Raw genomic sequence first — 27,895 nt, 5'->3', positions numbered from 1 at the left:
TAAGACAATCCCCAAAGGTACAAGATTAAAAAAATTATAAAATGGTTTAATATACCTTAAATCTTAAAAAAAAAAAAAAACATATTAATGATGTAAGAATGATTTTCAGTACATCTGTTTATTTTAATGTCTATTAAAGCTTAGCTGCTCTGAATTTCAACACTGGGGCTAGGGAAATATTCCCATTCAACCCTGGGAACATGTTAGCCTCTAGCACCAATTGCCAAAAGACTTCCCTATATTCTATTTTTGTTTCCCACAGTCCCCCAACAATTTTTTATAACACACTATTTGTGTTACCATTGGGTGTAGTTTATAATGCATGTTGTGGTTTCAGCTTTTAGTAATTGTGAAGGAAGTCAGAGGATGTTTAGCAGTACATTTTTAACCTTGTTTCTTTATATTTCCCCCTTTCAAGTAAACTGTGGGTAGGTTATTTAAATTGTTGTAAGGGTATTAATGATGCAGTCGTGGTCTGACATGTTACAGCTTTGTTAACTGGTAATACAGTATGTACATGTACAGAAGATATATCACAGTGTGGTGTGACAGAGGCATGTTACTACCTCACGTACACTTCTGCACTTAACATGTATAAGTGCAGCTCACCCCTGAGAAACCAAAGACATTTTATGTCTATGGAAGGGAAGCGCACTTGTGCTAAGGTATGCTGTATAGAGAATAAAAAATGCAACCACCAGCAGCCAAAGGTCACCCAGGAGAACAAACTGCAAATGTAAAAACCAAAAACTCCAAGTGACCACCACAGCTAAAAGCATACGTAGTTATTAAAAATATGGCAGGAATAACCGCTTTCACACAAACTGCTTCTTCCGATCCATATAACAGACAAACATTGCACCCAAGTTTAAATATCTTAACAATAATAAAACAACCAATGAGAGCTAATCAGTAAAATAATTAAGTCATTGATGTGATCTGCATTTCTTAAGAACAGGTTTTAAAGTCATAGTAACATTGATTCCTGGTAATTTATCTGCTTGCATTCTTGCTATCCACTGCATTTCAGCTAGCTCTACTCTATTGTTAATATCACCCCCCTGCCTTATTATCTGATATCAATTGCAGTACTGTAAATTCAAACGTGTCCTTCATTATTGGATATGTGCTTAGCTAAAGCATTAAAAAGATTAATTTTCCTGATGTCACCCAAATATTGCATAATACGTTCTTTAAGCATTCTAGTCGTCTTACCAATATAGAAAGAGGCACATGATCTACAGCTGACTAGATAAACTAAATTCTTAGATCTACAATCAGCATACAGGCTGAAAGTAAATAAACGATTAGTAGAGGGATGCATGAATGTATCTCTCCTTGAGACAAATGAGCAGGCCCTGCGATTTCTGCATGGGAATGTACCATGCCTATTAGAAGTCACCCTATTACTGCTGTTATTGGTATAGCAAAGCTGCCTTTTTAAAGAAAGGTTGTTTTAAATGTATATTTATTGCTGTCTGTCTGTGTCCATGTGATATCTTGCCTTAAATTACATTGCAAATGGTTACAGAAAAGTAGAGTACCAGCACAGAGCTATGTTAAAGTCCCCTAAAATAACCAGAACCACAACACAATACAAAGTACTTATAAACGTAACACTTCTCGGTTAAGTACAGATTTGAATGAGTTACAAAGGCCAAGTAAAAACACAGTCAGTACATTTTTGTCATTTGTGATGTTAAAGTAATGCTAAAGTGTCAGTGTTATGTGTGGGAGCCTGGTTTAATTAAAGGTCAAAGAAGGTCGATATATTGTGCGTGCAAGAGACCAGATGGAAGGGAAGTAGGGCCAAGTGTATAGGAGATGGGTTCAAATTGACCATGGGAGAAGTAATGGGGTAGGGGTTATCCTAACGGAACAGTATGCCAAGAGTGTTTTGGAGGTGAAGAGAGTGTCTGATAGAGTGATGTTTATGAAGCTTGAAATTGATGGTGTAATGATGAATGTTGTTCGTGCATATGCTGCACAAGTTGGGTGTGCGATGGATGAGAAAGAAAATTTTTGGAGTGAGTTGGATGAAGTGGTGGTGAGTGTACCCAAGGGTGAGAGACTGGTGATTGGAGCAGACTTTAATGGGCATGTTGGTGAAGTGAACAGAAGGAATGAGGAGTGATGGGTAGGTATGGTGTTATGGAGAGGAATGCAGAAGGTCAGATGATTGTGGATTTTGCGAAAAGGATGGACATGGCTGTGGTGAATATGTATTTTAAGAAGAGGGAGGAGCATAGGGTGACGTGCAAGAGTGGAGGAAAATGCACACAGGTGGATTATATCCTATGTAGGAGGGCCAGTCTGAAGGAGATTGTAAAGTGGTGGCTGGGGAAAGTGTAGTTAAGCAGCATAGAATGGTGGTCTGTAGGATGACGTTGGTGATCAAGAAGAGGAGGAGGAGTGTGAAAGCAGTGCCAAGGATTAAATGGTGGAAGTTAAAAAACGATGATTGTGAGATGGAGTTCAGGAAAGAGTTAAGATAGGCACTGGGAGGCAATGAAGAGTTGCCGAACAGCTGGATAACTACAGCAGAGCTAGTAAGGGAGACTGCTAGGAAGGTGCTTGGTGTGACATCTGGACAGAGGAAGGAGGACAAGGAGACATGGTGGTGGAATGAGGAAGTACAGGAGAGTATACAGAGGAAGAGGCTGGCAAAGAAGAAGTGGGATTGTCAAAGAGATGAAGAAAGTAGACATGAGTATAAGGAGATGAGGCGCATGGCAAAGAGAGAGGTGGCAAAGGCTAAGAATAAGGCATATGGAGAGTTGTATGAGAGATTGGACACTAAAGAGGGAGAAAAGGACCTGTACATATTGTCTATACAGAGTGACAGAACTGGGAAAGATGTGCAGCAGGTAAGGGTGATAAAGGACAGTGAGGGAAATGTACTCACAAGTGAGGAGAGTGTGTTGAGTAGATGGAAAGAGTACTTTGAAGGACTGATAAATGAAGAGAATGAGAGAGAGAGAGAGAAGTTTGGATGATGTGGGGATAGTGAATCAGGAAGTGAAGCAGATTAGCAAGAAGGAAGTAAGGACAGCTATGAAGAGGATGAAGAATGGAAAGGCTGTTGGCCCAGATGATATACCAGTGGAAGCATGGAGGTGCTTAGGAGAAATGGCAGTGGAATTTTTAACCAAATTGTTTAATGAAATTTTGGAAAGTCAGAGGATGCCTGAGGAGTGGAAAAAAAGTGTTTTGGTACCTATCTTAAGAATAAGGGTGATGTGCAGAGCTGCAGTAACTACAGAGGGGTAAAATTGATCAGTCACAGCTTGAAGTTATGGGACAGAGTAGTGGAAGCTAGGTTAAGAAGGGAGGTGATGATTAGTGATCAGCAGTATGGTTTCATGCCAGGAAAGAGCACTACAGATGCACTATTTGCTCTAAGAGTGTTGTTGGAGAAATACAGAGAAGGTCAGAAGGAGTTGCATTGTGTCTTTGTGGACTTAGAGAAAGCATATGACAGGGTGCCTAGAGAGGAGTTGTGGTATTGTATGAGGAAGTCGGGAGTGGCAGAGAAGTATGTAAGAGTTGTACAGGATATTTACAAGGGTAGTTTGACATTGGTGAGGACTGCAGTGGGAGTGACAGATACGTTTAAGGTGGAGGTGGGATTACATCAAGGATCAGCTCTGAGCCCTTTCTTATTTGCAGTGGTGATGGACAGGTTGACAGATGAGATTAGACAGGAGGCCCATGGACTATGATCTTTGCAGATGACATTGTGGTATGTAGTAAGAGTAGGGACCTGGTTGAGGAGACCCTGGAGAGGTGGAGATATGCTTTAGAGAGGGAAGGAATGAAGGTCAGCATGGCTAAAACATAATATATGTGTGTAAATGAAAGGGAGGGTAGAGGAATGGTGAGGATGCAGGGAGTAGAGTTGGTAAAGGTGAATGAGTTTAAGTACTTGGGATCAACAGTTCAGAGTAATGGTGAGTGTGGAAGAGAGGTGAAGAAGAGAGTACAGGCAGGGTGGAATGGGTGGAGAAGAGTGTCAGGAGTGATTTGTGTCATACGGGTACCAGTAAGAGTGAAAGGGAAGGTCTACAAGAGGGTAGTGAGACCAGCTATGTTATATGGGTTGGAGACTGTAGCATTGACGAAAAGGCAGGAGTCAGAGCTGGATGTGGCAGAGGTAAAGATGTTAAGATTTGCACTGGGTGTGACTAGGATGGACAGGATTAGGAATCAGTATATTAGAGGGTCAGCTCAGGTTGGACAGTTTGGAGACAAAGCAAGAGAGGGGAGATTGCGTTGGTTTGGACATGTGCTGAGGAGGGATGCTGGGTATATTGGGAAAAGGATGCTAAGGATGGAGCTGCCAGGTAAGAGGAAAAGAGGAAGGCCTAAGATAAGGTTTATGGATATGGTGAGGGAGGACATGAAGGCGGTTGGTGTGAAAGAGCATGATGCAGAGGACAGGAAGAAATGGAAACAGATGATCTGCTGTGGCGACCCCTAACTGGAACAGCCAAAAGAAGATGATGATATACACTTTCAGGTTCAATGTGCTGCAGCAGCTGGGACCAAAATACCAGAGAGACAACTGTAGCCTGGAGGAGAACCATATCCTTATGGATGCACTGATAACATGTGGGAAATGTCTGAAAAAGCAGGCAAAGAGTGCTAATGCATGGAATCAAAGAATGTTTGGCATCAGTGCTGTAGGGGGAAGAATTCTCTTCTGCAGTTTGGAATGTTACTGTATAGCTCACAGTCATGCAGCTTGGAAGGTTACTGCACAGCTGACAGTCATGCAGTTTGGAAAGCTATTGCATAGCTCACTATCATGCAGTTTGGAAGATTTCTGCATAGCTGAGGGCAATACTTTATGCTGACATTGATTACTCATGATACTTGTGTACAAATAACCCATGATATTTTCCATCACCAGCTGCCCTGTCCACATCAGCCATGCAAGAAAGTGCCCCTTTCTGGGTGCTAAATGTGGCCATCATCTGCTTTTAGATCAGTGTTCTTCTCAAATGAATCATTAACCATATCCTCAGGTATTCCTTCACAAGGTCAGAGCCATAGCCAAACACTTCCACTATTAAATGACTGTCAACAATGATTCCATACTCATGTTACAGCTTTAGAACAAAGGCACACAACCACAAAGTGGCAGGAACAATAAGCAGTGACACGGGCTGGCACTGAGTAGAAAGGTAGAAAGAGGACATGGCATTACAACTGGAAAAAAAGGATACACACCACAAACAGCTCAACACCAGTCTTTTCTGAGCAATCAGAACACTTTCAAGAGGATGCTACCATTTCAGAGTTAGCAGTACCCATTGTCACTCCTGTACAAAGGGTTGTCAAATGAAGACATATTTCACAGGTAACTCGTGGAACACACAAGGCCTTGGCTACCCAGCAGCAGATGTGCCATGACATAGTTCAGGCACAGGCCACTGCTCCAGAGAGTCAGATAGAGATAGAGATTGAGTACTGCTGGGTATTCATGAAATGGTTTTAGGCAAAGGGCAATGTCATGTTAATCCTCAGGTATATCCATGTCCACCTCCATACTCACCCTAGTAAATGCTTATCAGACTGAAATTGAAAGCATAGATGTACATGGACAGGGGACTGACTTCACATGTGGTGGGTGAATTGGCTGCACCCCATGTGATTCTCAAGGAAGTCCTACAATAAATATAGGTTTCTTAGCACAAAGGAAGGCAGATATACCTTGTTAGCCTTCCACAACATGTGGTAGAATCTCTCAGTCATGGTCTTGGTCCTGCAGCACAGTGGGATCAGTGTCTAAAGGTTCTCCCTTCATCCAGTAGGTCATGCTACCAGAGCGGCTTGCATTAAGCTCACATACCAGCACTTGTTTATGATTACTGGGACTGCCACCCGTACTATCGTTGGGGGACACTGTGTATAACACCCTAGATCTGTAACTGGAGTTGCAATCCACAATGATTAAAAGCCATAAGTCACACAGTCTTCAGTATTCAGTCATGGATCCATCTGTTCATCCATCCACGACCCCATTTTTCCACATGGGGTCAGTGTGTCACATCAACAGTGGCATTATCTAGAGCAAATGTTCAAACCACCGACTGGTTTTAATTGCATAACTATTCACAGCATCTAGAAAGAAGTGATAATACACGAGAAAAGTAAGAAAAAGATTGGAACATGTTTATGTGGCTGTGTAAACTTATTTAAAATACTGTTATGGGTGTATTTCACAGATAACTCTTGAAACATGCAAGGTCTTGGCAGGCCCAGAAGCAGAAGCACCACGACATAGTTCAGCCACAGGCCACTGCAAGTGCAGAGGACAATAGGGGTAGCCCAGTGCATATGTTACTACAATTTTTAGTTAATCCGGCCAGTAAAAACTAGCACTGTTTTTTTTTTTCTTTCCAAACACCTTTATTGAGTTATCACTTATGACCTAGACAAATATACATTCATATAAAAGTAATCACACTATAAATAACATGACAAACATTTTACTTCACATATATTGCTATATGTCATATAACCTAAGCAAAATTACATAATTATTCAATTCCTGCCTTTTTCTAAAACAGAAAAATCTTTATTATACAACGACCCCCCCCATTAATATTCAAAAACATGCACGCTGATTGGTCAGCATGCACCTTGTAAATCAGAGTTATAGTAATGGAAAAAGGTCCTATCGCCCAGAATTTTTCCATTACTATAACTCTTTTTTTACAGCAACAGAGAACACAAGATCTCTGTTGCTTCACTCTGTCTCGGTATGTTAAATGAGTTTAACATAGCGAGACAGCTTTAAAAAAAGCAACAGAGATTCTCCGTTGCTTTTTTTAAAGCTGTCTCGCTATGTTAAACCCATTTAACATAGCGAAACAGTTTGTAAAAAGCAACGGAGATCTTGCTTTCTCCGTTGCTTTTTTCAAAACTGTCTCGCTATGTTAAATGGATTTAACATAGCGAGACAGCTTTAAAAAAAAGCAATGGAGATTCTCCCTTGCTTTTTTTAAAGCTGTCTCGCTATGTTAAACCCATTTAACATAGCAAAACAGTTTGTAAAAAGCAACAGAGATCTTGCTTTCTCCGTTGCTTTTGCCCACAGCTCTGATGTACTACGTAGGCATACGCATGCGCAGTACATCAGAGCTGCCACAGAATACCAGACAGCTGTGGAAGGGCAGCAAGGAGGCATTATACAATGCCATTATTTAAGAAAAGTAATTATTTTTTTCTTAAATAATGTCATTGTATAATAGCAATAACCCACTTCTGGGTGTGGGTAATGCTGGATTTACCCACGGTTGGCTTTGTTTGGCCACTCGGGCTTCGCCCTCGTGACCAAACCACACCAACCGTGGGTAAATCCAGCATTACCCACACCCAGGTGTGGGTTATTGCTATATTAAAACATCACTTACTATATAGGCAATCATACATTTATTCAAATGAAAACAAACCACCCCAACACAATCCTAGTTGCAAGCATTTTGCATCACAATCCATACTGACACACTCCCAGTTGCAAACATTATACATCAGTTATAACCTACCCAATCCTTTTCAGTCAAACATTACATAGCTCATTTAAGTCCTGCTGCTTTTTAAACCTCATTCCTTCCTTGTATGTATTGTTCCCACAGTTCCCATTTTGTCCTGTGTAGTTTCCTCCTACCCTTTTCTAAAGATCTCAGTTCCAGTTGTTTTATCTCTGCTACTATATTCACTCCCTCTCATATCATTGGTTAGATTTTGATTTCCATTTTCTTGTAATTGCTTTTCTGGCAGCCACCATTATTAGACACAGCAAGGCCTTACCATGCCTAGGCAATTCTGATTCTGTATCATAGCTCAGAAAAATGATCTGCTTCATCAGACCAGCCTGCCCGTTCAGCATCTCCGACAGTGCATGCCACAGGGAATCACTATTGTCACTTAACCATCAGCACTGCACAGATGATGACTATTATAAATTATCTGATGTGAGGTCTTATATGACCATTTACCACAACTGGCAATTAGATACCTTATACCTGAGGGTTAATACAGTGATCCGTAAGACAAACAATATGTACTCACCCAGTAGCCAGTTTTCAGATGAATGAATGCCATTGTTGTTAGATCTGAAAAAAAAAGTAAAGAATCAAGAGGACAAACCACAAAACTAACGCACAGTTTTCCTTTCAGGTAACAGTGAACTCATCACAATCTCACACATGGAACACTGCACCTGTACAGACCTTCATTTGAGTTAATACTTGCAATCCCGCCTATACAACTGTCAGATTATCAACAATCCTGCTTCACCCCTAGTACATGTGAAAATTACTTCTGAACACGTTGCTATGGACAGCATATTTGTGTGTTTTTAATACGTTATCTTCAGCATACTTCCTTATGCCTTTACCATTAACCATACCGTTTACAACTGACAGTTAGGCATCAGACTTGGTCTTTGCTGCCAATAAGTAAAACACAGAAAGCAATCAAGTGATTATCTCGGGAAAAATAAGCATTTCTTTAAAGATGAAAGAAAATGTCTGATGTCCAGTAGCAGTAGATCTTTCATGTCACAGCATAGCTCTCAGGTGACAATGCATGCATCAAGTATTATCCTTGTTATTTTTTATTAACAGTACCACAACCTGAATGTCATGGGCAATATATGCTGCCTCTTTGCCTGTGCAACCATATAGTGTGCATGAGCCTTCCTTATGGGATCAGATGCTGCTGCTGTCAGCTGGCCACTATCACTATCCTTACTGGTAGAAATAACAATAGTCGGAGCTGCATTGCTATCATGGGGGCAGTTATGCACCAGACTGATGCATGATCATGTTGTGCAGAATGCAACGCATGGTAAACATCCTGCATGCAGTAAGAGTCATACTGTTGGGCACCTCTAGACGCATGCATGCAATGGAAATGAACTGTCAGCTAGCATTACACTCACGTAATGGCAATCTGTGTCTGTTTAAGGGTGGTGTTGAAGCATTCCTTAGCAGCTTCCTTAGGGTTACAGACTGGCATCATTAGCCAGAGTTCAAGTGGGTAGCCTGCAACACTTGAGGAAAGCAAGGAGGGGAGAGTATAATAGAGGAAGGCGGTGGGGGGGGGGTTAGTAGTAAGCAATACATTGTCCAAAATATACCTACAGACAGTAGTATGCATAGAAGAAGTTTGCATTTAAAAATAAGGTTTCCATGGGGTATACTAGTATGCAAAAAGAGGAAAAAGTGTGAAGCTTGTGTACCAGATGTAAGAATCATGGGCACTTCCAGGTTGCTGGACTGACACATTGGTGATCCATCCCCATACATCACAAACTACCTCTAGCAATTGCTGTAATGGTAGCCCTTCCTGCTCTAGTATTGCTTCCCCCACCATGGTCCAGATTAGGCCCTAATAGCAACATGGGTACAATGTAGTAAATCAAGGACTTCGTTAAAATATGCCATCCCAAAGAAAGCACTCATGTTTCACGCTCTGTCCTGAGTTGAAACTGGCAGATAGATACACTGATCCACACATGCCAACATGCAGAGGAACTGCTGAGCTGTATTCCAGGTAGAAGCCTGAGAAATACCAGTGTTTTTCCAGTTTGCCTCTGGAAAGTCCCCATAGCAAGTATATTGAGGACTATACATTCACAGGTGTCCACGGGTACAGGAAGACCTTGCATCCCTCAGGCCTCATCTGTGGGTTATACAAACTCAATATTACCAGTGCTATACCCCTGTCCACTGAAAACTATCAAAGCTTTCTTGAGCAACAAAGTTAAGATGACTCAATCTTAGTCTATACCTGCACATTCTGTACCAGTGAGCGCTGCTGGGAGCCTGAGTTTTGGCCAAGACAAACATTTCACAACAGGAAATGGGTAAGCTAGCAGCTAGCATCTTCACTAGCTGAAAACTAGATAGAAGGGGTGTGACTTTGACTTTTCTAAGGCATGTGCACACTGCACAGAAATGCATAAAATGAAGTAATGAATTGCAAACAGGCAGGAAAGCTTTTTTATTTACATAAGATCAGCAGGCAAATTTCAGCCATTCCTTGTTTACATCTCATTGCTGTCTCATTTGCATACTCTTTTTTTTCCAAGCTTACTAAAACAGTTGGTATGCCCTGTATGAATCTTGTCATAGCTGTGCTTAAGTGTACGTAGCAAATCCTTGCAACACCCAAGCACAGTTATGAATACTTCCCATAATCTGCAAGATAAAAACACTCTTTGAGATTCATCAGTATGTTTTCATCTGTTCTTTTATATGTAAGGTTATTGCCTGAAAAGGGCTGTAATGGCATGAAAATGGGTGTGAATCCATGATGGAGGAGACACAGAGAATAGTATTTTCTGAATTAAAATGCATCTACAGGGAGGTTTTGCTAAAATTTTTGATATGGGGGTGTGTTTGCCTTTTTAGCAAAGTAGGGTTAGAAACTTCAAGGAGAGGAATAAGAAAAGCAAAATGATATTCAAATGGGATGATTCCAGTATAGACAGAAAGGTTAAGCATGCATGGTGTAAGCTGATCACTTTTTTGCAATGGATGGTTGGAGTATATAATGAAAACCTTCTGCTCTGGTTTGAATTTTGAGCAGGAAAGAATAAACCAAACATGAAATACATTTATTACTTAAGGGGATAAAAAAGTATCATATACATAAAGAACTCTGACTTGTGGGGCAACCCAAGGAGTCATGAAAGGAGGATAGAAGTATGGGGCTAGGGGTAGAACCTTGAACAGTACCAGATTGTGGTGTTGTGGCTGGGCTTAAATCTATCATATCAATGATAGTGGGGACAGTGAACCTTATTTCCCTGAATAGAAGCTACAGTTTATTTACTAAGACATCTTGCTAGAATTTTTGATGAGGGAGTGTGTTTCTACTTCACCTGCTATGGTATAGTAGGGTTAAAAATTTAGGGAGAGGGATAAGTAAAACGAATTTCCGTTCACACAGGATAATGCTAGTATAGATCAAAAGGATTATGGGTTGAGTGGTGTAAGCTGTCTGTTTTTTTATGAAAGAAGGAAAAGGAGGGAAGGGAGGAAAGAAGTTTGTTCGGGGAAACGTTCTGTACTGGTTTGAATTGCAAACAGGAGTGAATATGCTAACCTTGAAGAAAGTGATACAAAATTAAATTTGTGACAAGGAATTTTATTGTTTAAGGAGAATAAAACGGTGTCATCTTCATAAAGAAGTACTAGAATAAGAACAGAACCACAAGGAACCACAGAAAATGGGAGCAATAGGGAGTATGTGGAATTTCCAAAAAGACGTTGGGTGGTTTGACCAGAGATGTTGTTAGAAAACCAGAACTCATTTTCTTTTCAGAAACAAGTGTAAGAGAGTTTGTGTGGAAGGAAAGCATGACCTGCATGCTAAAGGCTTTCTTGAAATTCATTAGTAATGGCAACAGTTAAATACCTTTTGTCCATGTTTTCACATTTAATGTCTGTTGCATGAGAAAGGGATGTCATAGTGTTGAAATCAGGTTTGAAGGTTAAGAAGGTTGGTTGGATTGAGGGTTGAGTGATGTAATGTTAAAATTTAAGTTTTATAAAGGAAACAGTGTTGGTTTCACTTTTCAGTAGATGAAATAAAGACAAGCATGACGTATAATTTAAGGAGAATAAGAGACTGAGTTCAGGGCTGTGATAAAGGTTGAAACAGCAAAAAGGTAATTATTCTGAGTAAAAGCTGTCATAGGTTCAGGTAGAGTATTATTAAGGGAATTATTTAGAGAGCTGAGACTTGTGCATCCTGGGATTTCTTTAATCTGAGGCATGTAGAATATAGGGTTACTTAAAAGCAAGCTTTGTTCTGTGTTGCAGTAGTTAGATGTAGCAGCTATAAGAGCAGATCTCATACCACCTCAGGAAATTGTATGAGATAGAAGGGTTAGATAATAATACATAATACTGTGAATATTATGCTTCTTTAAATTTTTCGAGTATTAAATTTATAACGGTTGCCTAATCGACATTGTATGTCTATTTTTTCTAGTATGATATGCTTCATGTAACTCCTCCAATGGGACCCTATGAAGTACAGAAAAATAGTCCTCTTGCTGATTCTGTCGGCTGGTTAGACGTGGACAAAGATACACTACAACACAAGAAATACCCAAATGTGTTTGGTATAGGTGACTGCACCAATCTTCCAACATCAAAAACTGCAGCCGCCGTAGGTAAGGAAGTATAACATAACCATATATCTAGGCTAACATAACTGGCTCATTCAGCTAGCATTATAAAGTATTAACTTCTGAAATTATTGAAAGCTGTCATGAGCACTTGAGCTGCAAGAAGAAAATATGCATTGAAGTAAATATTTTTGTTTATGGTTTGGCAGCTAGAATTTTTCTTGCATTTCTAGTATACATCCTGTTCTATAAGACTAAATGGAGTCAGAGCATTTTGAAAGTATTTTCCCCCTAGTTTACCCAAGTATGATAGCCCAAAGTAATCTTCAAATGGAAGTAGTCATTCATATATAAACAATTCCCTTTTTATTACACCTTTGAAATTGAAATCAACAAGGTGGTACAACTATGGAGTGAAGCAGTTTCTACCCCCCCCCCCCCCCATGACTGGACATCTCCTCAGTTATCATATTTAGAAATGTAGGGGACCTGAGATACAAGAGGGACTTTTTCTCCCTGAAGACTGTGTTTCTCCCCATTCTTGCTAAAAGTCAACAATCTGTGTTGTTCATTTAAAAGATTTATTATATCATGGTGTAATCCTTTCTGGTTTAGATGTTCATTTGTACATCCCTACTTTTCTTGACAGATCACCTGATAAACTTTTGTATTTGAATGGTTTTTGTTTTAATGGGTCAGCCTTCAACATAGGTCTGTTATTCTCAATGCATTATCTCAGTGCTAAAGTGCTGAGCATTTAGTGCCATATTCACACCGGTAATGCCTTTTGTTGTCTTCCCAGTTAATGAACAACTCACAAAATGCACCTATGTTTTAGTCTTGCCAGTTCTAGGCTGCTGCTGTTCTGCCCTATTTATTACATATTCAAATAGCTATTGTCTTAGTATAAGTTGTTATTGTAAGGGAAGGTGATATAACCCTATGTGCATTAACCACAGAAAGGTTATCTAACAGTGAGGTTGTTTAGAATCTTTGCATGATGTTTGTAAAGCACAGACTTTCTTCATTAAAAGCACACAAAAGACCTTGCACACAGAAATGACTGATATTTAAATGGTAAAAGTTGTGCAGCAGAAAATTTGTAACTTGACAAACATGGAACTTTATCATCATTATCATCATCATCATCATCATCATCATCACCACTTTCTAAAAATTGAATTAGTTTGAAATCAAAGGTTGTACCGAGACTTTTTTCAGAGTATGTCCTTTTGTTAAAGTTTCTTGCTGTTCCTTTATCAGCACAAAGGGTTCGCTGGAGTTGGTAGGTAGTATTAGTTTTAGTGAAATAACTTTTTGGGAGTATTTTCTATGTCTGGACCGATATAGAAAGGCTCCAAACTCAGTGCAATGCTTTCCAAATACTTCACCTTTTCCCTGTTTCAAAAGTTTAGGCATCAAATTCAATTTGCCAGTGTCCTCTCTTTCATTATTTTATTAATCAGTATCTGTTGGAACATTGCTGTCTGTCACACCAGAAACATTTGTAGATACCATCAGTCACCTTCTTGAGATCAAAGTTAAAAATTACAGGATTAGTTTAGTTGCATGAATGAAACCAGAAAAATACCACTGAAAAAAATGACCAATGGCAAATCTTTTACGTTTTTTCCTCTCCTTTCCCCTGAGATGAAGTAAACTGGGAGTTGATCATGTTTATTGTGGGGGTGAGAGTGTACAGTCTCCTTCACAGGGGCGTAGGGGACTTTGCCCCTCAGTGAAAAACAGATGTGTTTGTCTTGTGGTAACTTATATCTATCAGTCAGTAATTACTTACAAGTAAGTCTTAGACTCTGTGCCCTAGATCTTTAATTGCAAATTTACTAAAATGCATATTTCTCCTATATGTATATATAAAAATATTATAAATACTACACCTGAACATTGTTTGAATGCAACATTTCTTTTATATGTGCATATTGTAAATATTATAAATAATCCATCTGGGGGCGGAGCCTGAATGGCTAACTGAAAGCAGCATTTTAGAGCTACGTATAGCTAGTTAAATAAGACAGGAAAAAATGTTCTTTTTTTTTTCTTTTTCTTCAAAGTATAAAATCTTATAGATAAAGGACTAATTTACATAATTAGAAACTTTGGTGAAGTTTTACAAATAATTTCCTGTCAAAAAGCTTGGAGATATATTCACTTGTTAAAATGAGCAACTCAAAGAATTCTCACCACGATGCTGCCTTAAAGAAGGAACTACAACAGATGGCATCTACCCTGCAGGAGTTGTCTTTGAAGATGGTTGATTTTAAAAAGAACCTGGAAAATCTTAAAACAAGCAGTCAAAAACAGGCTGACACCCTCAAGGAAATGCTACAACACCAGACAAGGATAACAGGAATAGAGGTTTCTCTAAATGACTTAGAAAGCAGACTTAAGGAAGTGGAAACACAGAAAGAACTGCTTCTTAAACAAAACGCTTAGTTGGTTAATAAAGTAGATGACTTGGAAAATAGGAGAGGAGAAATAACATCAGGATTTTCGGATTACCTGAAAACACAGAAGGTGAGGATATTATTTCCTTTTTATCATGCTGGATCCCTGACTTTTTAAATTTAAAAGAAGGACTTTCCTTTGGCATTGAAAGGGCACATAGAGCTCTTGGGAAACCTGCCACTAACTCAAACTCTCCTCATAGGTCAATAATTATCAAATTTCTTTCATACTTGGACAAGGAACTGATTTTAAGATCTGCTTGGAGGAAGGCACCTCTAAAATATAAACAGAGCCTGATAAGATTTGATAACGACTATCCATCTAGAATAATGGAACAAAGGAAAAAAGTGTGGCCAGTGATAAAGTTTCTGAAATCAAATAATATCAAGGCACAACTTGCATATCCAGCTAAGATAAGAATACTGTATGCCAACGAGATGAGGACTTTTATTGAGAGGAATCCTCTTCATTTATTAAAACTAATAATGTGATCACTTTACCAGAAGATATGGATTGGATGTCACCTTCTCTCAAGAGAACAAAAGAAACAAATGTCTGGACAGTTATCAAAAAGAAGAAGCAAAAGACTGATACTGTTACAGCCAAATCTCTCAAAGCATCTATTATGATATGAATTGTTTTAACATTACTTTAAAGGACCAAGTTTACTGCTTGGAATTTTAAAACAAAGGTAACTAACTACTGGAATCTTTATCTATATTTTTTGGAAATAGAAGACACATGAGAGTTTTCACATTACCTCAGGTATGTAAAACAGGGTACTTTTCTTTCACAGAAGGAGGGTTATATAGCACATAAAATATTTATACTGTAAATCAACATACATAGTATATGTATATTTTCTCTTAATTTTCTCTTTTCTTTCTCTCTCTTTTTTTTCTCATTATTTATTTTAACTGCATCTTGTCTCTCTTTCTAAATTCTCTTCTATTTACTATACTAATATAGTCTGTATATATTTAATAAAAATAATAGTCTAAAGTAATCTAGCTTTAAGGTAGACTAATTGGAATAGTGAACTTAATTAATTATTACAATATTTATTAGATTAATGATAGTCACTGTTATGCTTATTGGGATTGGGGACATGTTCATGATTAACTCTGAAATGTTCCATTCATGTACATATGTCCTTTGAATTATTTCCTTTTAGTATGGTGCTGCGGTAGCGTTGTCGCCTCACAGTTAGATGTTGCCCATTCGATTCTCAGATAGAGCGTCTTCTGTGTAGCGACATGCGTGAATGGACGTTCCGTCGTTGAAGGTTGTGCGTTAGGCCCGGCAAGCTAGTATGTAAAAATCTACTGCCAATCATTAGCGGACCGGAGTTCCGCTGTGGCGACCCCTAACCGGGAAAAGCCGAAAGACACAAACAAACAAAAGTATTAACAAATACATAAAATAAAAAGGAGGGGAAAATGTTCTGTTGGTTAAGAGAAGTGAAGCTTTCTTCACATTCTATTTGCGTTGCCATAGCAACAGTAAACAATTACTACAGTTTCTAAGAACACTGTGAACCTGCGAAGTGCATTTAGCCTCACAGATAAACACCACTGCCAATCATGAGTGGACAGGTGATCCGCTGTGGTGACCCCTAACCGGGAAAAGCCGAAAGAAGAAGTAGAGATAACACAAAATAAGAAAAAGTAATGTTTAGTTATTAAAATGAAAAACAACCTAAGCAAGGTAAAATAAATACATAACAGGACTATTTGTAAATATTTTATGATTTATCCTCACAGGATTACATATTCCTGGAAACACAACTGAAATGTTCTCAAACTACATGTGCACTTAAATGTAGCTGCTTGATTATAAAGTATTACTCAGTTTAACATGCTGATTTCACAAGCTGTCTGCACTGTAAAAGTTTCATTTTATGTTACTTGAAATTGTCAGTCTCTAGCGCATATGAAAAGATACATATTACTATTTGCAACATGTTATCTTTGCAGTTACCTCACACTCTGTACAAACTCACTTGGTAACTATCAGCTATTCATTTAAAATATCAGTTTAAATATTAAATGTGCCCTTGAAATCCTGTTGACATTTTGACAAAATATAATCTGAACTGTAAAATGAATGACTTGAAAGAAGTGAAGTAATGCATAGATTTCAAAGACAGTTCTTGACACTATAGTAAAAGTAAAAATATATATTCACAAAGAAGTATTGAAATGCTTTAGTCTTCCAGTTAAAATAGCTTACTGTCAACATTTTGTGATATCAGAAAGTTTGAAGAGCTATGAAATTACTATTCTTTGTCTTTATAATGATTATTAGACAGATGTTAAACTCTGCTTAGTTTAATTAATTATGACATGTTTATGAGGAAAAGTGGACTCAGTTACTCACATTGGACTACACATTCCTGGAAAGTCAACTGAAATGTCCCCAAATTACTTGTGAATTTAAATGAAACTGCCTGATTAATAAGCATAATTTACTTTAACAACCTGAATCCATAAGCTATCTGCTCTATATATGCTACATTATATATGTCACTTGCATAAGAAAGGCTCTAGAACAAACTAAAAATTCATATTATTTTTGCAACATGCTATATTTGCACTAACCTTGCATTCTAAATTAACTCAGTTGGCAACTGACAAGTTATTTATTGTAAACATCAATCTAAATATTAATTGTGCCCTTGAAATGTTGTTGCCGTTTTTACAAAACAAAACCTGAATTGAAAAAGGAATGATTTGAAGAAGTGAAGTATTGTACAGATTTCAAAGACAGCTATTGACACTACAATATAAGTAGAAATGTATACATGCAAGGAAAATTTGAAATGCTTTATACTTTTAGTTAAAATAGCTTATTGTTAACTTTTTGCTTTATCAGAAAATTTAAAGAGCTAGAAAATAATTTCTAATTTGTCTTTATAATGTTTACTAAAGTGATGTTAGTCACTGACTTGTTTAATGGATTGTGAGTCATGTACAAGACGGACTACTGAATGTTATTTCTGTTTACCTCTGTTTACTGAATTTATTTTATTAGTACTGATTTAAAACAAGGGAAAGAAAGGGAAGTGAAATTTCTGTTTTTGGTCAAGGGAGGAGAGGCTTAAGAGTATTTTAACTGCCCCGACAACTCTCTAAGATGCTCTAAATACTATTTGATTAATACTTACCTAAGGTAAGTCTTGATTACCATATAGGTACCTTCACATTCATTCTAGACCTGATGTGATTACCCATACTGGAAGCAGGAGGTGCCCTATGCAGGATGGAAATTGTCAGGGTGATCATAGTTCATTCTTAGACTCTGCTTTGTAAATTTATAAATATGTAAAAGCACTGCTCACTAGAATGTAGGCCGCCTCTACTCAGAGTCAGGATACCACTGATAAGCCATGTTTTTTCATAAGTGTAAGTTGAAGTTGGTGAGCTGAAGATTGTACACCTACAGTAAATTCATATTTCAATGGTAATCACTCATTGTCTCCTGTAGAGTCCTTTTAGTCAAATTATTTTAGTAATAATCTATTTGTTGTTGGCTTATTTAGTGTATGCTCCTCTTTTGCAATTAATTTATCCAAAATGACATATCTGACATATTTGGGATCTCATAAGGGTAACTAAATACTGGATATTTTCTAAGTCAACTTATCTAAATAAGGCACAAGTAATATTTCTCCAGGAAACACATTTTAAGACTAATGATAGCTTTATTTGGAACCCTAAGGACTATACAGTCTTAGCTCAATCCTCCTATAGAACAAAGACAAAAAGAGTATCAATTCTCTGGAAGAAAAACATAATCAATGCGCAATAATCCAAGAATAAAAGGAATAGAAGTCTATGACCAGTACATATCTAAAATAATGCTTTTTGCTGATGATATTTTATTAACCCTATCAAATTCCAGAGAGTCATTAGGAGAGCTAGAAGAAGTAATGGAGAAATTTTATAAGATTTCAGGTCTACACTTTAATAGATTAAAATCACCAGAAGCGCAAAATTCAAAATCCCGAAGTTCAGAGCTTCTGGTGTTGCGGTGTGTGAATGGATGGGTGTAAGTTCAGGTAAGTATGTATGAGTGTGTTGGTTAGGGGCTTTAGTGTATATTAGTGTGAGTTTTGGCAGTGATGTGTGTGTGCAAGGGGCTGTGAAATGTGTGGGCTGTGAGTTACCTTTGTGTGTGCGATTGCACGATCTGGGAGTTAGTATATATAAGAAAGGGGGGTGGGAGGTGCAGCCCCACACATGGGGGGTGCAGGCTTGCCCCCTGCTTGTCTGTAGTATAGGATTGCATGTTTAATTGTGTGGGGACATTATGTGTATTTGTATATGTGTGGTGTATTTGTAGTGTAGGTTCACAATTTCAAGTTTCGTGGTTATGGGGTTTTGGGATTTTAAGCTTTCGGCTATGGAATTTTGAAATACTGAAATTCAGGATTTCAGGATTTCTGGATTCTGTAGTGAACCTATATATGTGTGTGTGTGTGTGTGTGTGTGTGTGTGTGTGGATTCACTTTATAATATCAAAATACTGAAATCTTGAATTACAGTATATCAAGACTATAAAATCGAAAAATCAATAGCCTGAACCATCATAATACTGGAACCCACATTACCGAGTATCAAAAGACTGAATAACATATGCCTGAACATCAGACTATCGAAAATGCTGCAAACGACTTTATTTATATTCAAACACCTCCCATTTAAAATCCAAAACAACGGTATTAAAGTAAACTCAAACACAAGTCCTTTTAACTCCAAAGCAATGGAATTCCATTAAATTCCAACACCTGTCCTTTCAAATACAAAACAAGGGAACTCCACTTAAAGTGAGACACCAACTAATTTGTATTGTGAAAGAAAACCATGAATATCACTCGTATCCCACCAACTACTTTGTATCTTGAACGAAAACCATGAACATCACTAATATCCCGATCTTCACATTACATTAATAAAGAAATGTTCATATGTCACATCTTCAGCAGTCTTGCAGTGGCCATAAGGAAGTCAGGTATATTGTATGTTTTGCTGTTCTGTAAAACATTTTCAAACTGACTGTGCCGTTTAATAGTAGGTTCATAGGTTGGTACTAGACTATCGGCCCTAGGGCCTATACAGTCCTAGCCGTAACAATTTCCTGGCTATTTCTTCCCACAGTATTTGCTTCTTTGGACCCGTGTCCAGCAGGGCAACTGACATGATCTATCTCCCATCCAATCATGAAGATTCCTTTTGAAGAGGCCAAAGAGGCGTTCTGCTTGACATGTATGGGCAGTCTATTCCAGAGTCTGAGGAGTGTCTGGGTCAGGAACCTATCACTCTAGCATGTTTTGTTCATTGTGATGACAAGGTTAGATCTCTGGAGTGTGTGTCTCTGAGGGATTGGGATTTCTTTAAGTGTAGCAAGTCCAACAGCACTGGAGTTGACATGGCCTTGTATGTTAAGCAGAGATCACTTCTGAGTAGACGATATGCGACAGAGTATAGGTGGAGTTTTTTTAGATGGTCAGCATACGGCATCTGCTTTAGACCTGTGATTCTTTTAGTGAGGTATTTCTGCGGCCTTTCCAGTTGTTGCAGATGTCTTGAGAGGTACATACCAAATGGGGCTTTGCATTCTATAATGGGTCTAATGAGGGATGAGTACAGTGGGACAATGACCTCCTTTTTTCTGGATGAAAAGCCCTTAGTGATGAGGTGTGCCAGATAGAAGGATTTCCTGACTGTTGTGGCAATGTGGTTATCGAAGGTGAGACCACTGTCCACCTGTGTCTCTAAGTCTCTTATCACACTTTTGATGTTTAGTGTACTGCCACCTATGTGGTAATAAACAGGTACATGTTTTCCCCATAGGGAATAACTATACATTTCTTGGCATTGAGCTTGAGCCCATGGCTCTGGCACCAAGCATCTGTTTCTGTACGATCCTTTTGCAGAATATCCATATAATTTGAGGATTCAATAATGGCTCCCAATTTGCAGTCATCTGCGAACTTTGTTAGCCAGAGTCCCTTAGTGTTGGCCTATACTTCAGAGAAGTAGATGCCAAACAAGAGCGGTCCCAGGACTGAACCCTGAGGTACTCCACTTGACACTTGTCTGGGGCTGGATTTGGAGTCAGCTACTTTTGCAGTGTGGGTTCTGTCAGTTACCCAGATGGCAACCCATCGAGTGACATAGGGATTAATACCCAGCTTAGTAAGTTTATCTATTATTCCAGAGTGGGGGATGGTGTTGAAGGCCTTGACAAGATCCAGATAGGCTGTGTGGACCACCTCACCCTTGTCCATGGCTCTGGAGACTGATTTGAAAAAGTCAATCAGGTTCAGGAGACAAGATGAGCCCTTCACGAACCCAAACTGCGTGAGGTCCAGTGTTTGAAGGGTTCCAATGTCTTTGTTTATAAGTTCCATGATAATACGTTCCATGTCCTTGCAGATCAGGCTCGTCAGACTGATGGGGTGGTATTTCCTAGGATCTAAGTGGATCCCCCCCTTGTGGAGTGGGATAACTGTAGTTTTGCACCACTCAGTGGACACGAAGCCTGAGGTGAGGCAATGATTCCAGTGCTTTGGTAATGGTGGACAACCACAACTCATGTGCACTTGCAGTTCCTCCACTCTATCCTGCTCATTGCTAAAACACTCATTAATACATTTAAATCAGAAGCTCTGGTTCCTAGCAGCAATTTCAATCAGCGATGCCATGCCTGAACACTATTTTGGGTACATGGAAGAAACAGTTTAACTCATGCACATTCCAGAATTACACCGGGAATAGGGGGGGAAATCTGCACAAAGCAGTTGTCTGGTGGAAAATTTACATACCTTACCAAGAAGGTACCAATCAGAAAAATATCTTAGTAAGTCTTTACTGTCAGTTGGAAATTATTCTTTCAGTTTATTAAAAGCTGAAGGCACATCCTCTTCCAGTACAAAAGCTAGAGCAACAAGACACTTTACAGATAGTTGAAAAGACATGTCAGTGTTATAGATATGAGCTAATCCTAACTGTTGGACCTTTCTCCAAACATTTTGTCCAAAGTGGAAGAGACAACCCTTACATGTAATGCCATGTAAATTCAGAGCAACACTTTTTTTAGAGGCAATTTCAAAATCACTCAACATGTACTTTACCCTTGTACATACCCTTGTTCTAACAGCTGTAGTACACAATGCCACATGACATTATAAGACTTCAAAGACTTTTTACTCATAAGACAGAACAATAATGGTATACATTTATTGAATTCTCCATATTTCAGAAGACCATAGATACTGTACAATTGTCAGCATATTATCCCTTTATAAAAATAAATTCTCATCCATTAACCAAACTGTAGCTGTACTCAGGTCAAGTAGGCTTTGAACTGTAGTGAACACTACTACAATAGTATCAGTAGAAGTATCACTGATAGTTTTACTTATAAATACACCTATTTTACTTATAAGTACACCTGACTTAGTGGGGAAAGAAGATATTAATATATTTACTACGTACCATGCCTACCTGCTGTAACAAAACTTTATGTGTGGGTAAACTTGGGGTAACAGTTGCAGACATAGAAGCTAGTATGTCGTCCACAATTAAGCAAGGTGTGTCATGGGAAACTTTTGCTTTTATTCTTAAATCAACACACATTTTGTATCGCTCTACTTCACTAGGGTCAACAAGTATGCTCCACAGATTTTATCAACTTTTCTCCATCCGGTACACTTGTAGTTACAGCCCTATCTGTGCACTTTTGTGTACATTTCCATTTACAGCACCAATATGTCTTTTCTTTAACAACTTTTTCACGATTCAGGACCTATCCATCTAGTAGCAATACAGGGCTTCCTTTTTGTGAACTACTCGTTTTGTACGCAGCTCTGATAGCTCCTGGTGCAATGGGAACTTCTTCAGCCATTATACTGTTGTAAACATTCTAGCAAATATTTATCACTATAGCAGGTCATTTATACTAGTCTGGATTTAAAATTTCACGCTTATGGGTTGTCGATCTTCTTGGTGTTCTATCTTATAGTCTCAAGATACTGAAATTCGAGATTTCAGTATATCGAGATTATAAAGTGAATCCATATATGTTTACATATATATATATATATCTATATCTATATATATATATATATATATATATATATATATATATATATATATATATGGGTCTAGGAATTTTGATTGAAAGATCAAAAGTCCAAATCCATTACGGCCGAGCATACTTACGCAAAAGTGCTTTTCACCATTTGCATAAGTATGCCTGTTGCCGAGGTCATACTATGGTGTAGATAAGGGAAAATTCCCTTTTCCCCACTGTACTGCGATCTTGGAGGGAGAATATTAAAGTGGGGGTGCCGGGAGGCAAAGCCACCCTGCAAAAACATTAATTTAGGTTTATTATTAAAATGTTGAGTTGAGAAGTACCCATATGAAAACTTCGAACTGCAGATTTTTGAAGTTTCATCTGGGTGAACATCTCAATGTTCGAAAGTTTATATTAGAGAATGTAGTATGCATTCACTAATATAAACTTTTGAAGAATTATACAGCGATTGTGGTACAGTGTGGTTTGGGAAATTCAACCCCTTCCTCACTGTAGTGTGATCTCAGAGTTGGAATATATAGTTAGGGGGTGTGGGGGTGCAGGGGGGATTGCCCCTGCAAAAATGTGATGTTAGGTATTGGAGGTCATGCAAAGTGAACTCCTATAGCTAACATCAGGTGATGTTTTTGAAAACAATGTCAAATCAGCTGAATTTGTTCAGCTGATTTGACATTTTCACTTGTTCTGTAATTGTAAATTTCGAGGTTTACTTTCAATATCTGGGTCAGAAAATTATTCTGACCTTCAACAGATTGATAGTAAACCGTGTGTGTGTGTGTGTGTGTGTGTGTGTGTGTGTGTGTGTGTGTGTGTGTGTATACACACACACACACACACACACACACACACACACATACACACACACGCGCGCGCGCGCACACACACACAAACATATCCATCCATCCTCAACCCCTTTTCCCATTTTGCTTGCACATGGGGTTGGGGTGTCACTTCAGCAATGACAGTCATCTCGAGCCAAGGTTTTACACCACCAAATTGCTAGCCGTTCCACAGTACTTCATCTGTTACCCTCACTGTCATACACACTCGCACTTACAGCCAGTATAGAACATCCAGTCCATCTAATGCATGTCTTTGGAACATGGGAGGAACCAGAACACCCAGAGGAAGCCCACGCGACAGCAGGAAGGACATGTAGACTCTGTACAGAAGGCACCCCATCTGGAAATCGAACTGGAAAACTTCTTGCTATGAGGCGACAATGCTAAACGCTGCACCACCGCGGCTCCATACACACACACACACACACACACACACACACACACACACGTTCAACACTGAGGAGATTGCTTATTTAGATGTCTGGCTAACAAAGAATAGAGTACAACAATGTTTTGTAGCCAAGATCCATAGGAAGAGCACATATTCTACTGCCTTCCTACACTTCTCAAGTTGTCACCCTCACCATCAGAAACGGTCAGTTGTTAAAGGCCAGCTGGTGAGGACTGCACAAATAGAAAGTCAGGACAATGAGTTTGTGGATGAATGTTATTTATTGAAAAATATGTTTCTGAGACATGACTACCCTGAAGCTTTACTAGATTCCTTGATAGAAGAGGTCAAATCCAAGAGGCTTAGTAAGGATTATAACCGTATTTTAGGTGTTAAGCAAGTATGTATGGCCCAAGGCGTTGCTTCTAATTTTGGTAACCAACAGGTCATGAACAGCCTTGGAGAACAAAATGTAAGAAGTGAAACTGACTTTCATCTCTGTTTTATTACCACATTCACCATGGATAGTCAATTAATCACTAAGATTATCCAGAAAAACTGGGAACTATTTAGAATTAATCCGATGTTATTTAGTAAGTTAGGAGATCACCCCAAAGTGATATTTAGAAGGGGTAAAAACCTAAAGAATATGTTGGAACAACAACGTAGGAGTGCCCCTAAAATTACAGGTATGGATAAATGTGAATCCTGTAATTTTTGTAAACATGTTGATGTTGCAAATTACTTCCTCATCAACAACATTCAGTAAAAATTAAAATAGAGATTTAATTGTAACTCTAAGAATGTGGTTTATTTAGCTAGGTGCCAATGTTGCCCTGCATTTTATATCGGCAAAACGGAGCATAGACTCCGTGATCGAGTCTATGAACATCAGTATGCAATTTCCAAAGGGAAAATTGGAAACGCCCCAGCAAAACACATTCTGACCTATAAGGAACACAAATTCAAATATATGATCATAGATCATGTACCCTATGACATCAGGAGTGGCCCTCTCCCTTTACACTTAGAGGAATCAGAACTTGTTTGGCAAATTAATTTGAATGCCTATAATTTTCCAGGCCTAAATGAAACTTGTTCCATTAGTTGCATTTTGAAACTGAAAAGTTTACAAAGATGACAATGCCTTTAATGGCCATTTTGGTATACTGGTAATTCAATTTAGCTGTGACTATATTTTGCATTTGGTGTATATATCTTGTTGTGGTGTCTTCTAAGCAACTTTAAGTAAAACTGAATCTAGTTAAATAAGTATTATGGGTTAGATGATTTATTTATAATAGTCACTGTTTTTCCATTTTTAATGTTTAGATTAAATTTTAATTTGGTAGTTAGTAGTGGCTTGTAAGAGGGAGTGTATTTTTAAATACATGTGTTCCAGTTGTCTGTTCCAATTGGTACAGTTTATCACCTGGTACTATTTTAGTACACTTCTGTTTTGAATTGTGTATAGTTGTTTTCTGATGAAGTTTGATTTGCAAGCAAACGAAAAGTACTTAATTTAATTAAACAGCAGTTTGGACTCAATTTGGCTTGCCGTTCCTGTTCTTTCAGTCCTTCAAGAACCAGAGCCTTACTACACCAGCATACCCTTTACCCATCAACAGTGGGCACAGGGGTGACAGGACATGGTCAATGAGTAGGGGGCGACAAAATCACAAATTATCACCACAAGTGAGCCATGGACAGACATTGAAAAAGATGTGGGATCAGGCAGGGAGACATTGATATGGAGCATTTCTAAATGGTCTTTGAATCAAGATCAGAAGGAAGTTTTGGAGAAAGGACTTTCCTTTATTCCTACTTGTAAGAGTGAAATATCTGCCACTATTGTTGATTTAAAGTATTTTTCTAGGAATGTTCTGTTGAAACTGGAATTTGGTAATACTCCAGTCTTAAATGAAGGTCATTCTTTTAAAAAATATAGTTTATTTATCCCTAATCCCCACCCTTTAATTGATGCATTCAACAGGCTGGTAGAAGATGATTTACATAAATTATATGAAGGGAAGTATAACGTCCCATGCAATAGGAAAACTAGATGGAATAATCTTAATGTCAGACAGAGATCTGCACTAAAGGGGCTTCAAAATGATAATATTGTAATTAGACCAGCAGATAAGGGTGGACCCATCATCCTGATGGATAGGACTCACTATCTTGCTTCCATGAAGTTGATATTAAGTAACGATAAATATTATTCTATTGTTGATATGACTCATGTTCAGGACATGATACAAGGTACAAACTGCCTGCTAGAAGATAGTTTTAAAAGTAAGGTTATCACACGTGAGCTATATAACTTTTTCAAAGTGGAAAGTCCACTTATACCTATAATTCAGGTTTTGCCCAAGGTCCATAAGAATGGGAGCAATCCCCCTATGAGACCTATTGTAGCTGGTCATGGCTGGGTGACAGACCCCTTTTCCTTTTACATTCAGAAATTTCTGCGACAGGTCTTGGATAGGAATGTATGTACTTTGAAGGATTCAAAACAATTTTTATTGGATTTATGTACCTATACTACTACTTATTTTGTGACACTTCATGTACAATCCTTATTCACAGTGATCCCAAAATTACAAGGTGTTTAATGTGTACATGAACATTTATCCAGGCATAGTGATTATTCAGAATTTTTTATAGATCTGCTATGCATGTTTCTTGAAATTGTACTTGAAAATAATGCCTTTATGTTTGACCAATGAAATTTATTTACAAAATGATGGCATAGCTATGGGCACTTCATTTGCCAGTAGCTGCGCCAACATGTTTATGGTAAAGTGGAAAGAAGATTGTATGTTTTGTAATGCATTTTTTCAGGATTATGTCCTATTCTATCAACGTTTTGCCGATTACTTGTTTTTAATTTGGAATGGCACTATAGAACAGTTGAATTTTTTTTTTGAACAGTTGAATGGGGTGAATGACTACTTGAAGTTTACAATTGCCTCATCTTTGGATAAAATAGGGTATCTAACCATTCTAATCAAGAGTCTAGGCAATGGCTTAGTTAATACTGGGGTGCACAGAAAGTCCTGCTATAAGAACACCTTGTTGCATAGGTGTAGTATGTACCCCAACTATGTCTTTAGGAACATTGTGAAAGGCTAAGGTGTAAGAGCCTCAAGGGCTGAATGTATATGATGAGGGATTTCATAAGGAACTATCAGATTTGAGAAATAAGTTATTAATTAGAGGATATAGTAGCACTGAAATAGACAAGAGTCTAGGTGAAATACCACGCCTCAGGAATAATGTGGCAAGACCATATTTCTCAGAGAGGGTGGTTGAACAAGTTTCTGTGGATAATCATGTTAATATCAGGGAGGTGACGGTCCCACTCTTTTATACCACTGATGTCAATGTCATTACAGACACTATTAGGAAACATTGGGGGATTCTGACAACAGACCCAGACATTAGACAGATTATAGGTGACGCACCAAATTTTCTATATAAAAATAAACTTAATCTTAAAAGGATGCTCTGCTATCCATCAGATTCTGTGGCATCTGGTGGTGACTTTAATGGATCACTTACAAGTCCATGTGGACACTGCAATTTCTGTGAGAGTATAAATAATACCGGCTTTTTTATACATCCGGACACTGGGCATAAGTATGTATTCAATGCTAAGGCTAATTGCTATACACATGTTGTCTATTTAGCACAGTGCACATCCTGTCAGTCTTTCTACTTAGGGAAGACTGACAGGATGCTGAAAGACAGGATCAGATTACCACATTAGGGTTGGCTCAGAAAAGAGTGCACTGTCCAAACATGTTTTACAGGGGATAGTTTACATATATTTAAATTTTTAGTCATTGAAGTGGTTTTACCTAAGAAACGTGGTAGTGATATTAGGAACCATAAAGAAAGCAGCGAAGTCAAATGGATAGTTAGACTAAGGGT

General features: G+C 38.3%; 1 protein-coding gene across 4 annotated transcripts in view; it reads left to right on the top strand.

Moving 5' to 3' along the window:
• Positions 1–27,895, top strand: part of SQOR (sulfide quinone oxidoreductase) — an 802,763-nt gene that overhangs the window by 698,016 nt on the left and 76,852 nt on the right. For all 4 annotated transcript variants that reach the window (XM_044073360.1, XM_044073363.1, XM_044073361.1 and 1 more), the window contains one exon: positions 12,016–12,199. In XM_044073360.1, coding sequence (XP_043929295.1) covers positions 12,016–12,199 — 184 coding nt within the window. The remainder of the gene's footprint in view (positions 1–12,015; positions 12,200–27,895) is intronic.

The sequence above is a fragment of the Protopterus annectens genome, chromosome 5.part1, assembly GCF_019279795.1.
Source record: "Protopterus annectens isolate FY-2018-M chromosome 5.part1, PAN1.0, whole genome shotgun sequence".
NCBI classification, from domain to species: Eukaryota; Metazoa; Chordata; order Ceratodontiformes; family Protopteridae; genus Protopterus; species Protopterus annectens.
Note: the sequence above shows the minus strand (reverse complement) of the source record. Positions and strands in the feature narration are given on the sequence as shown.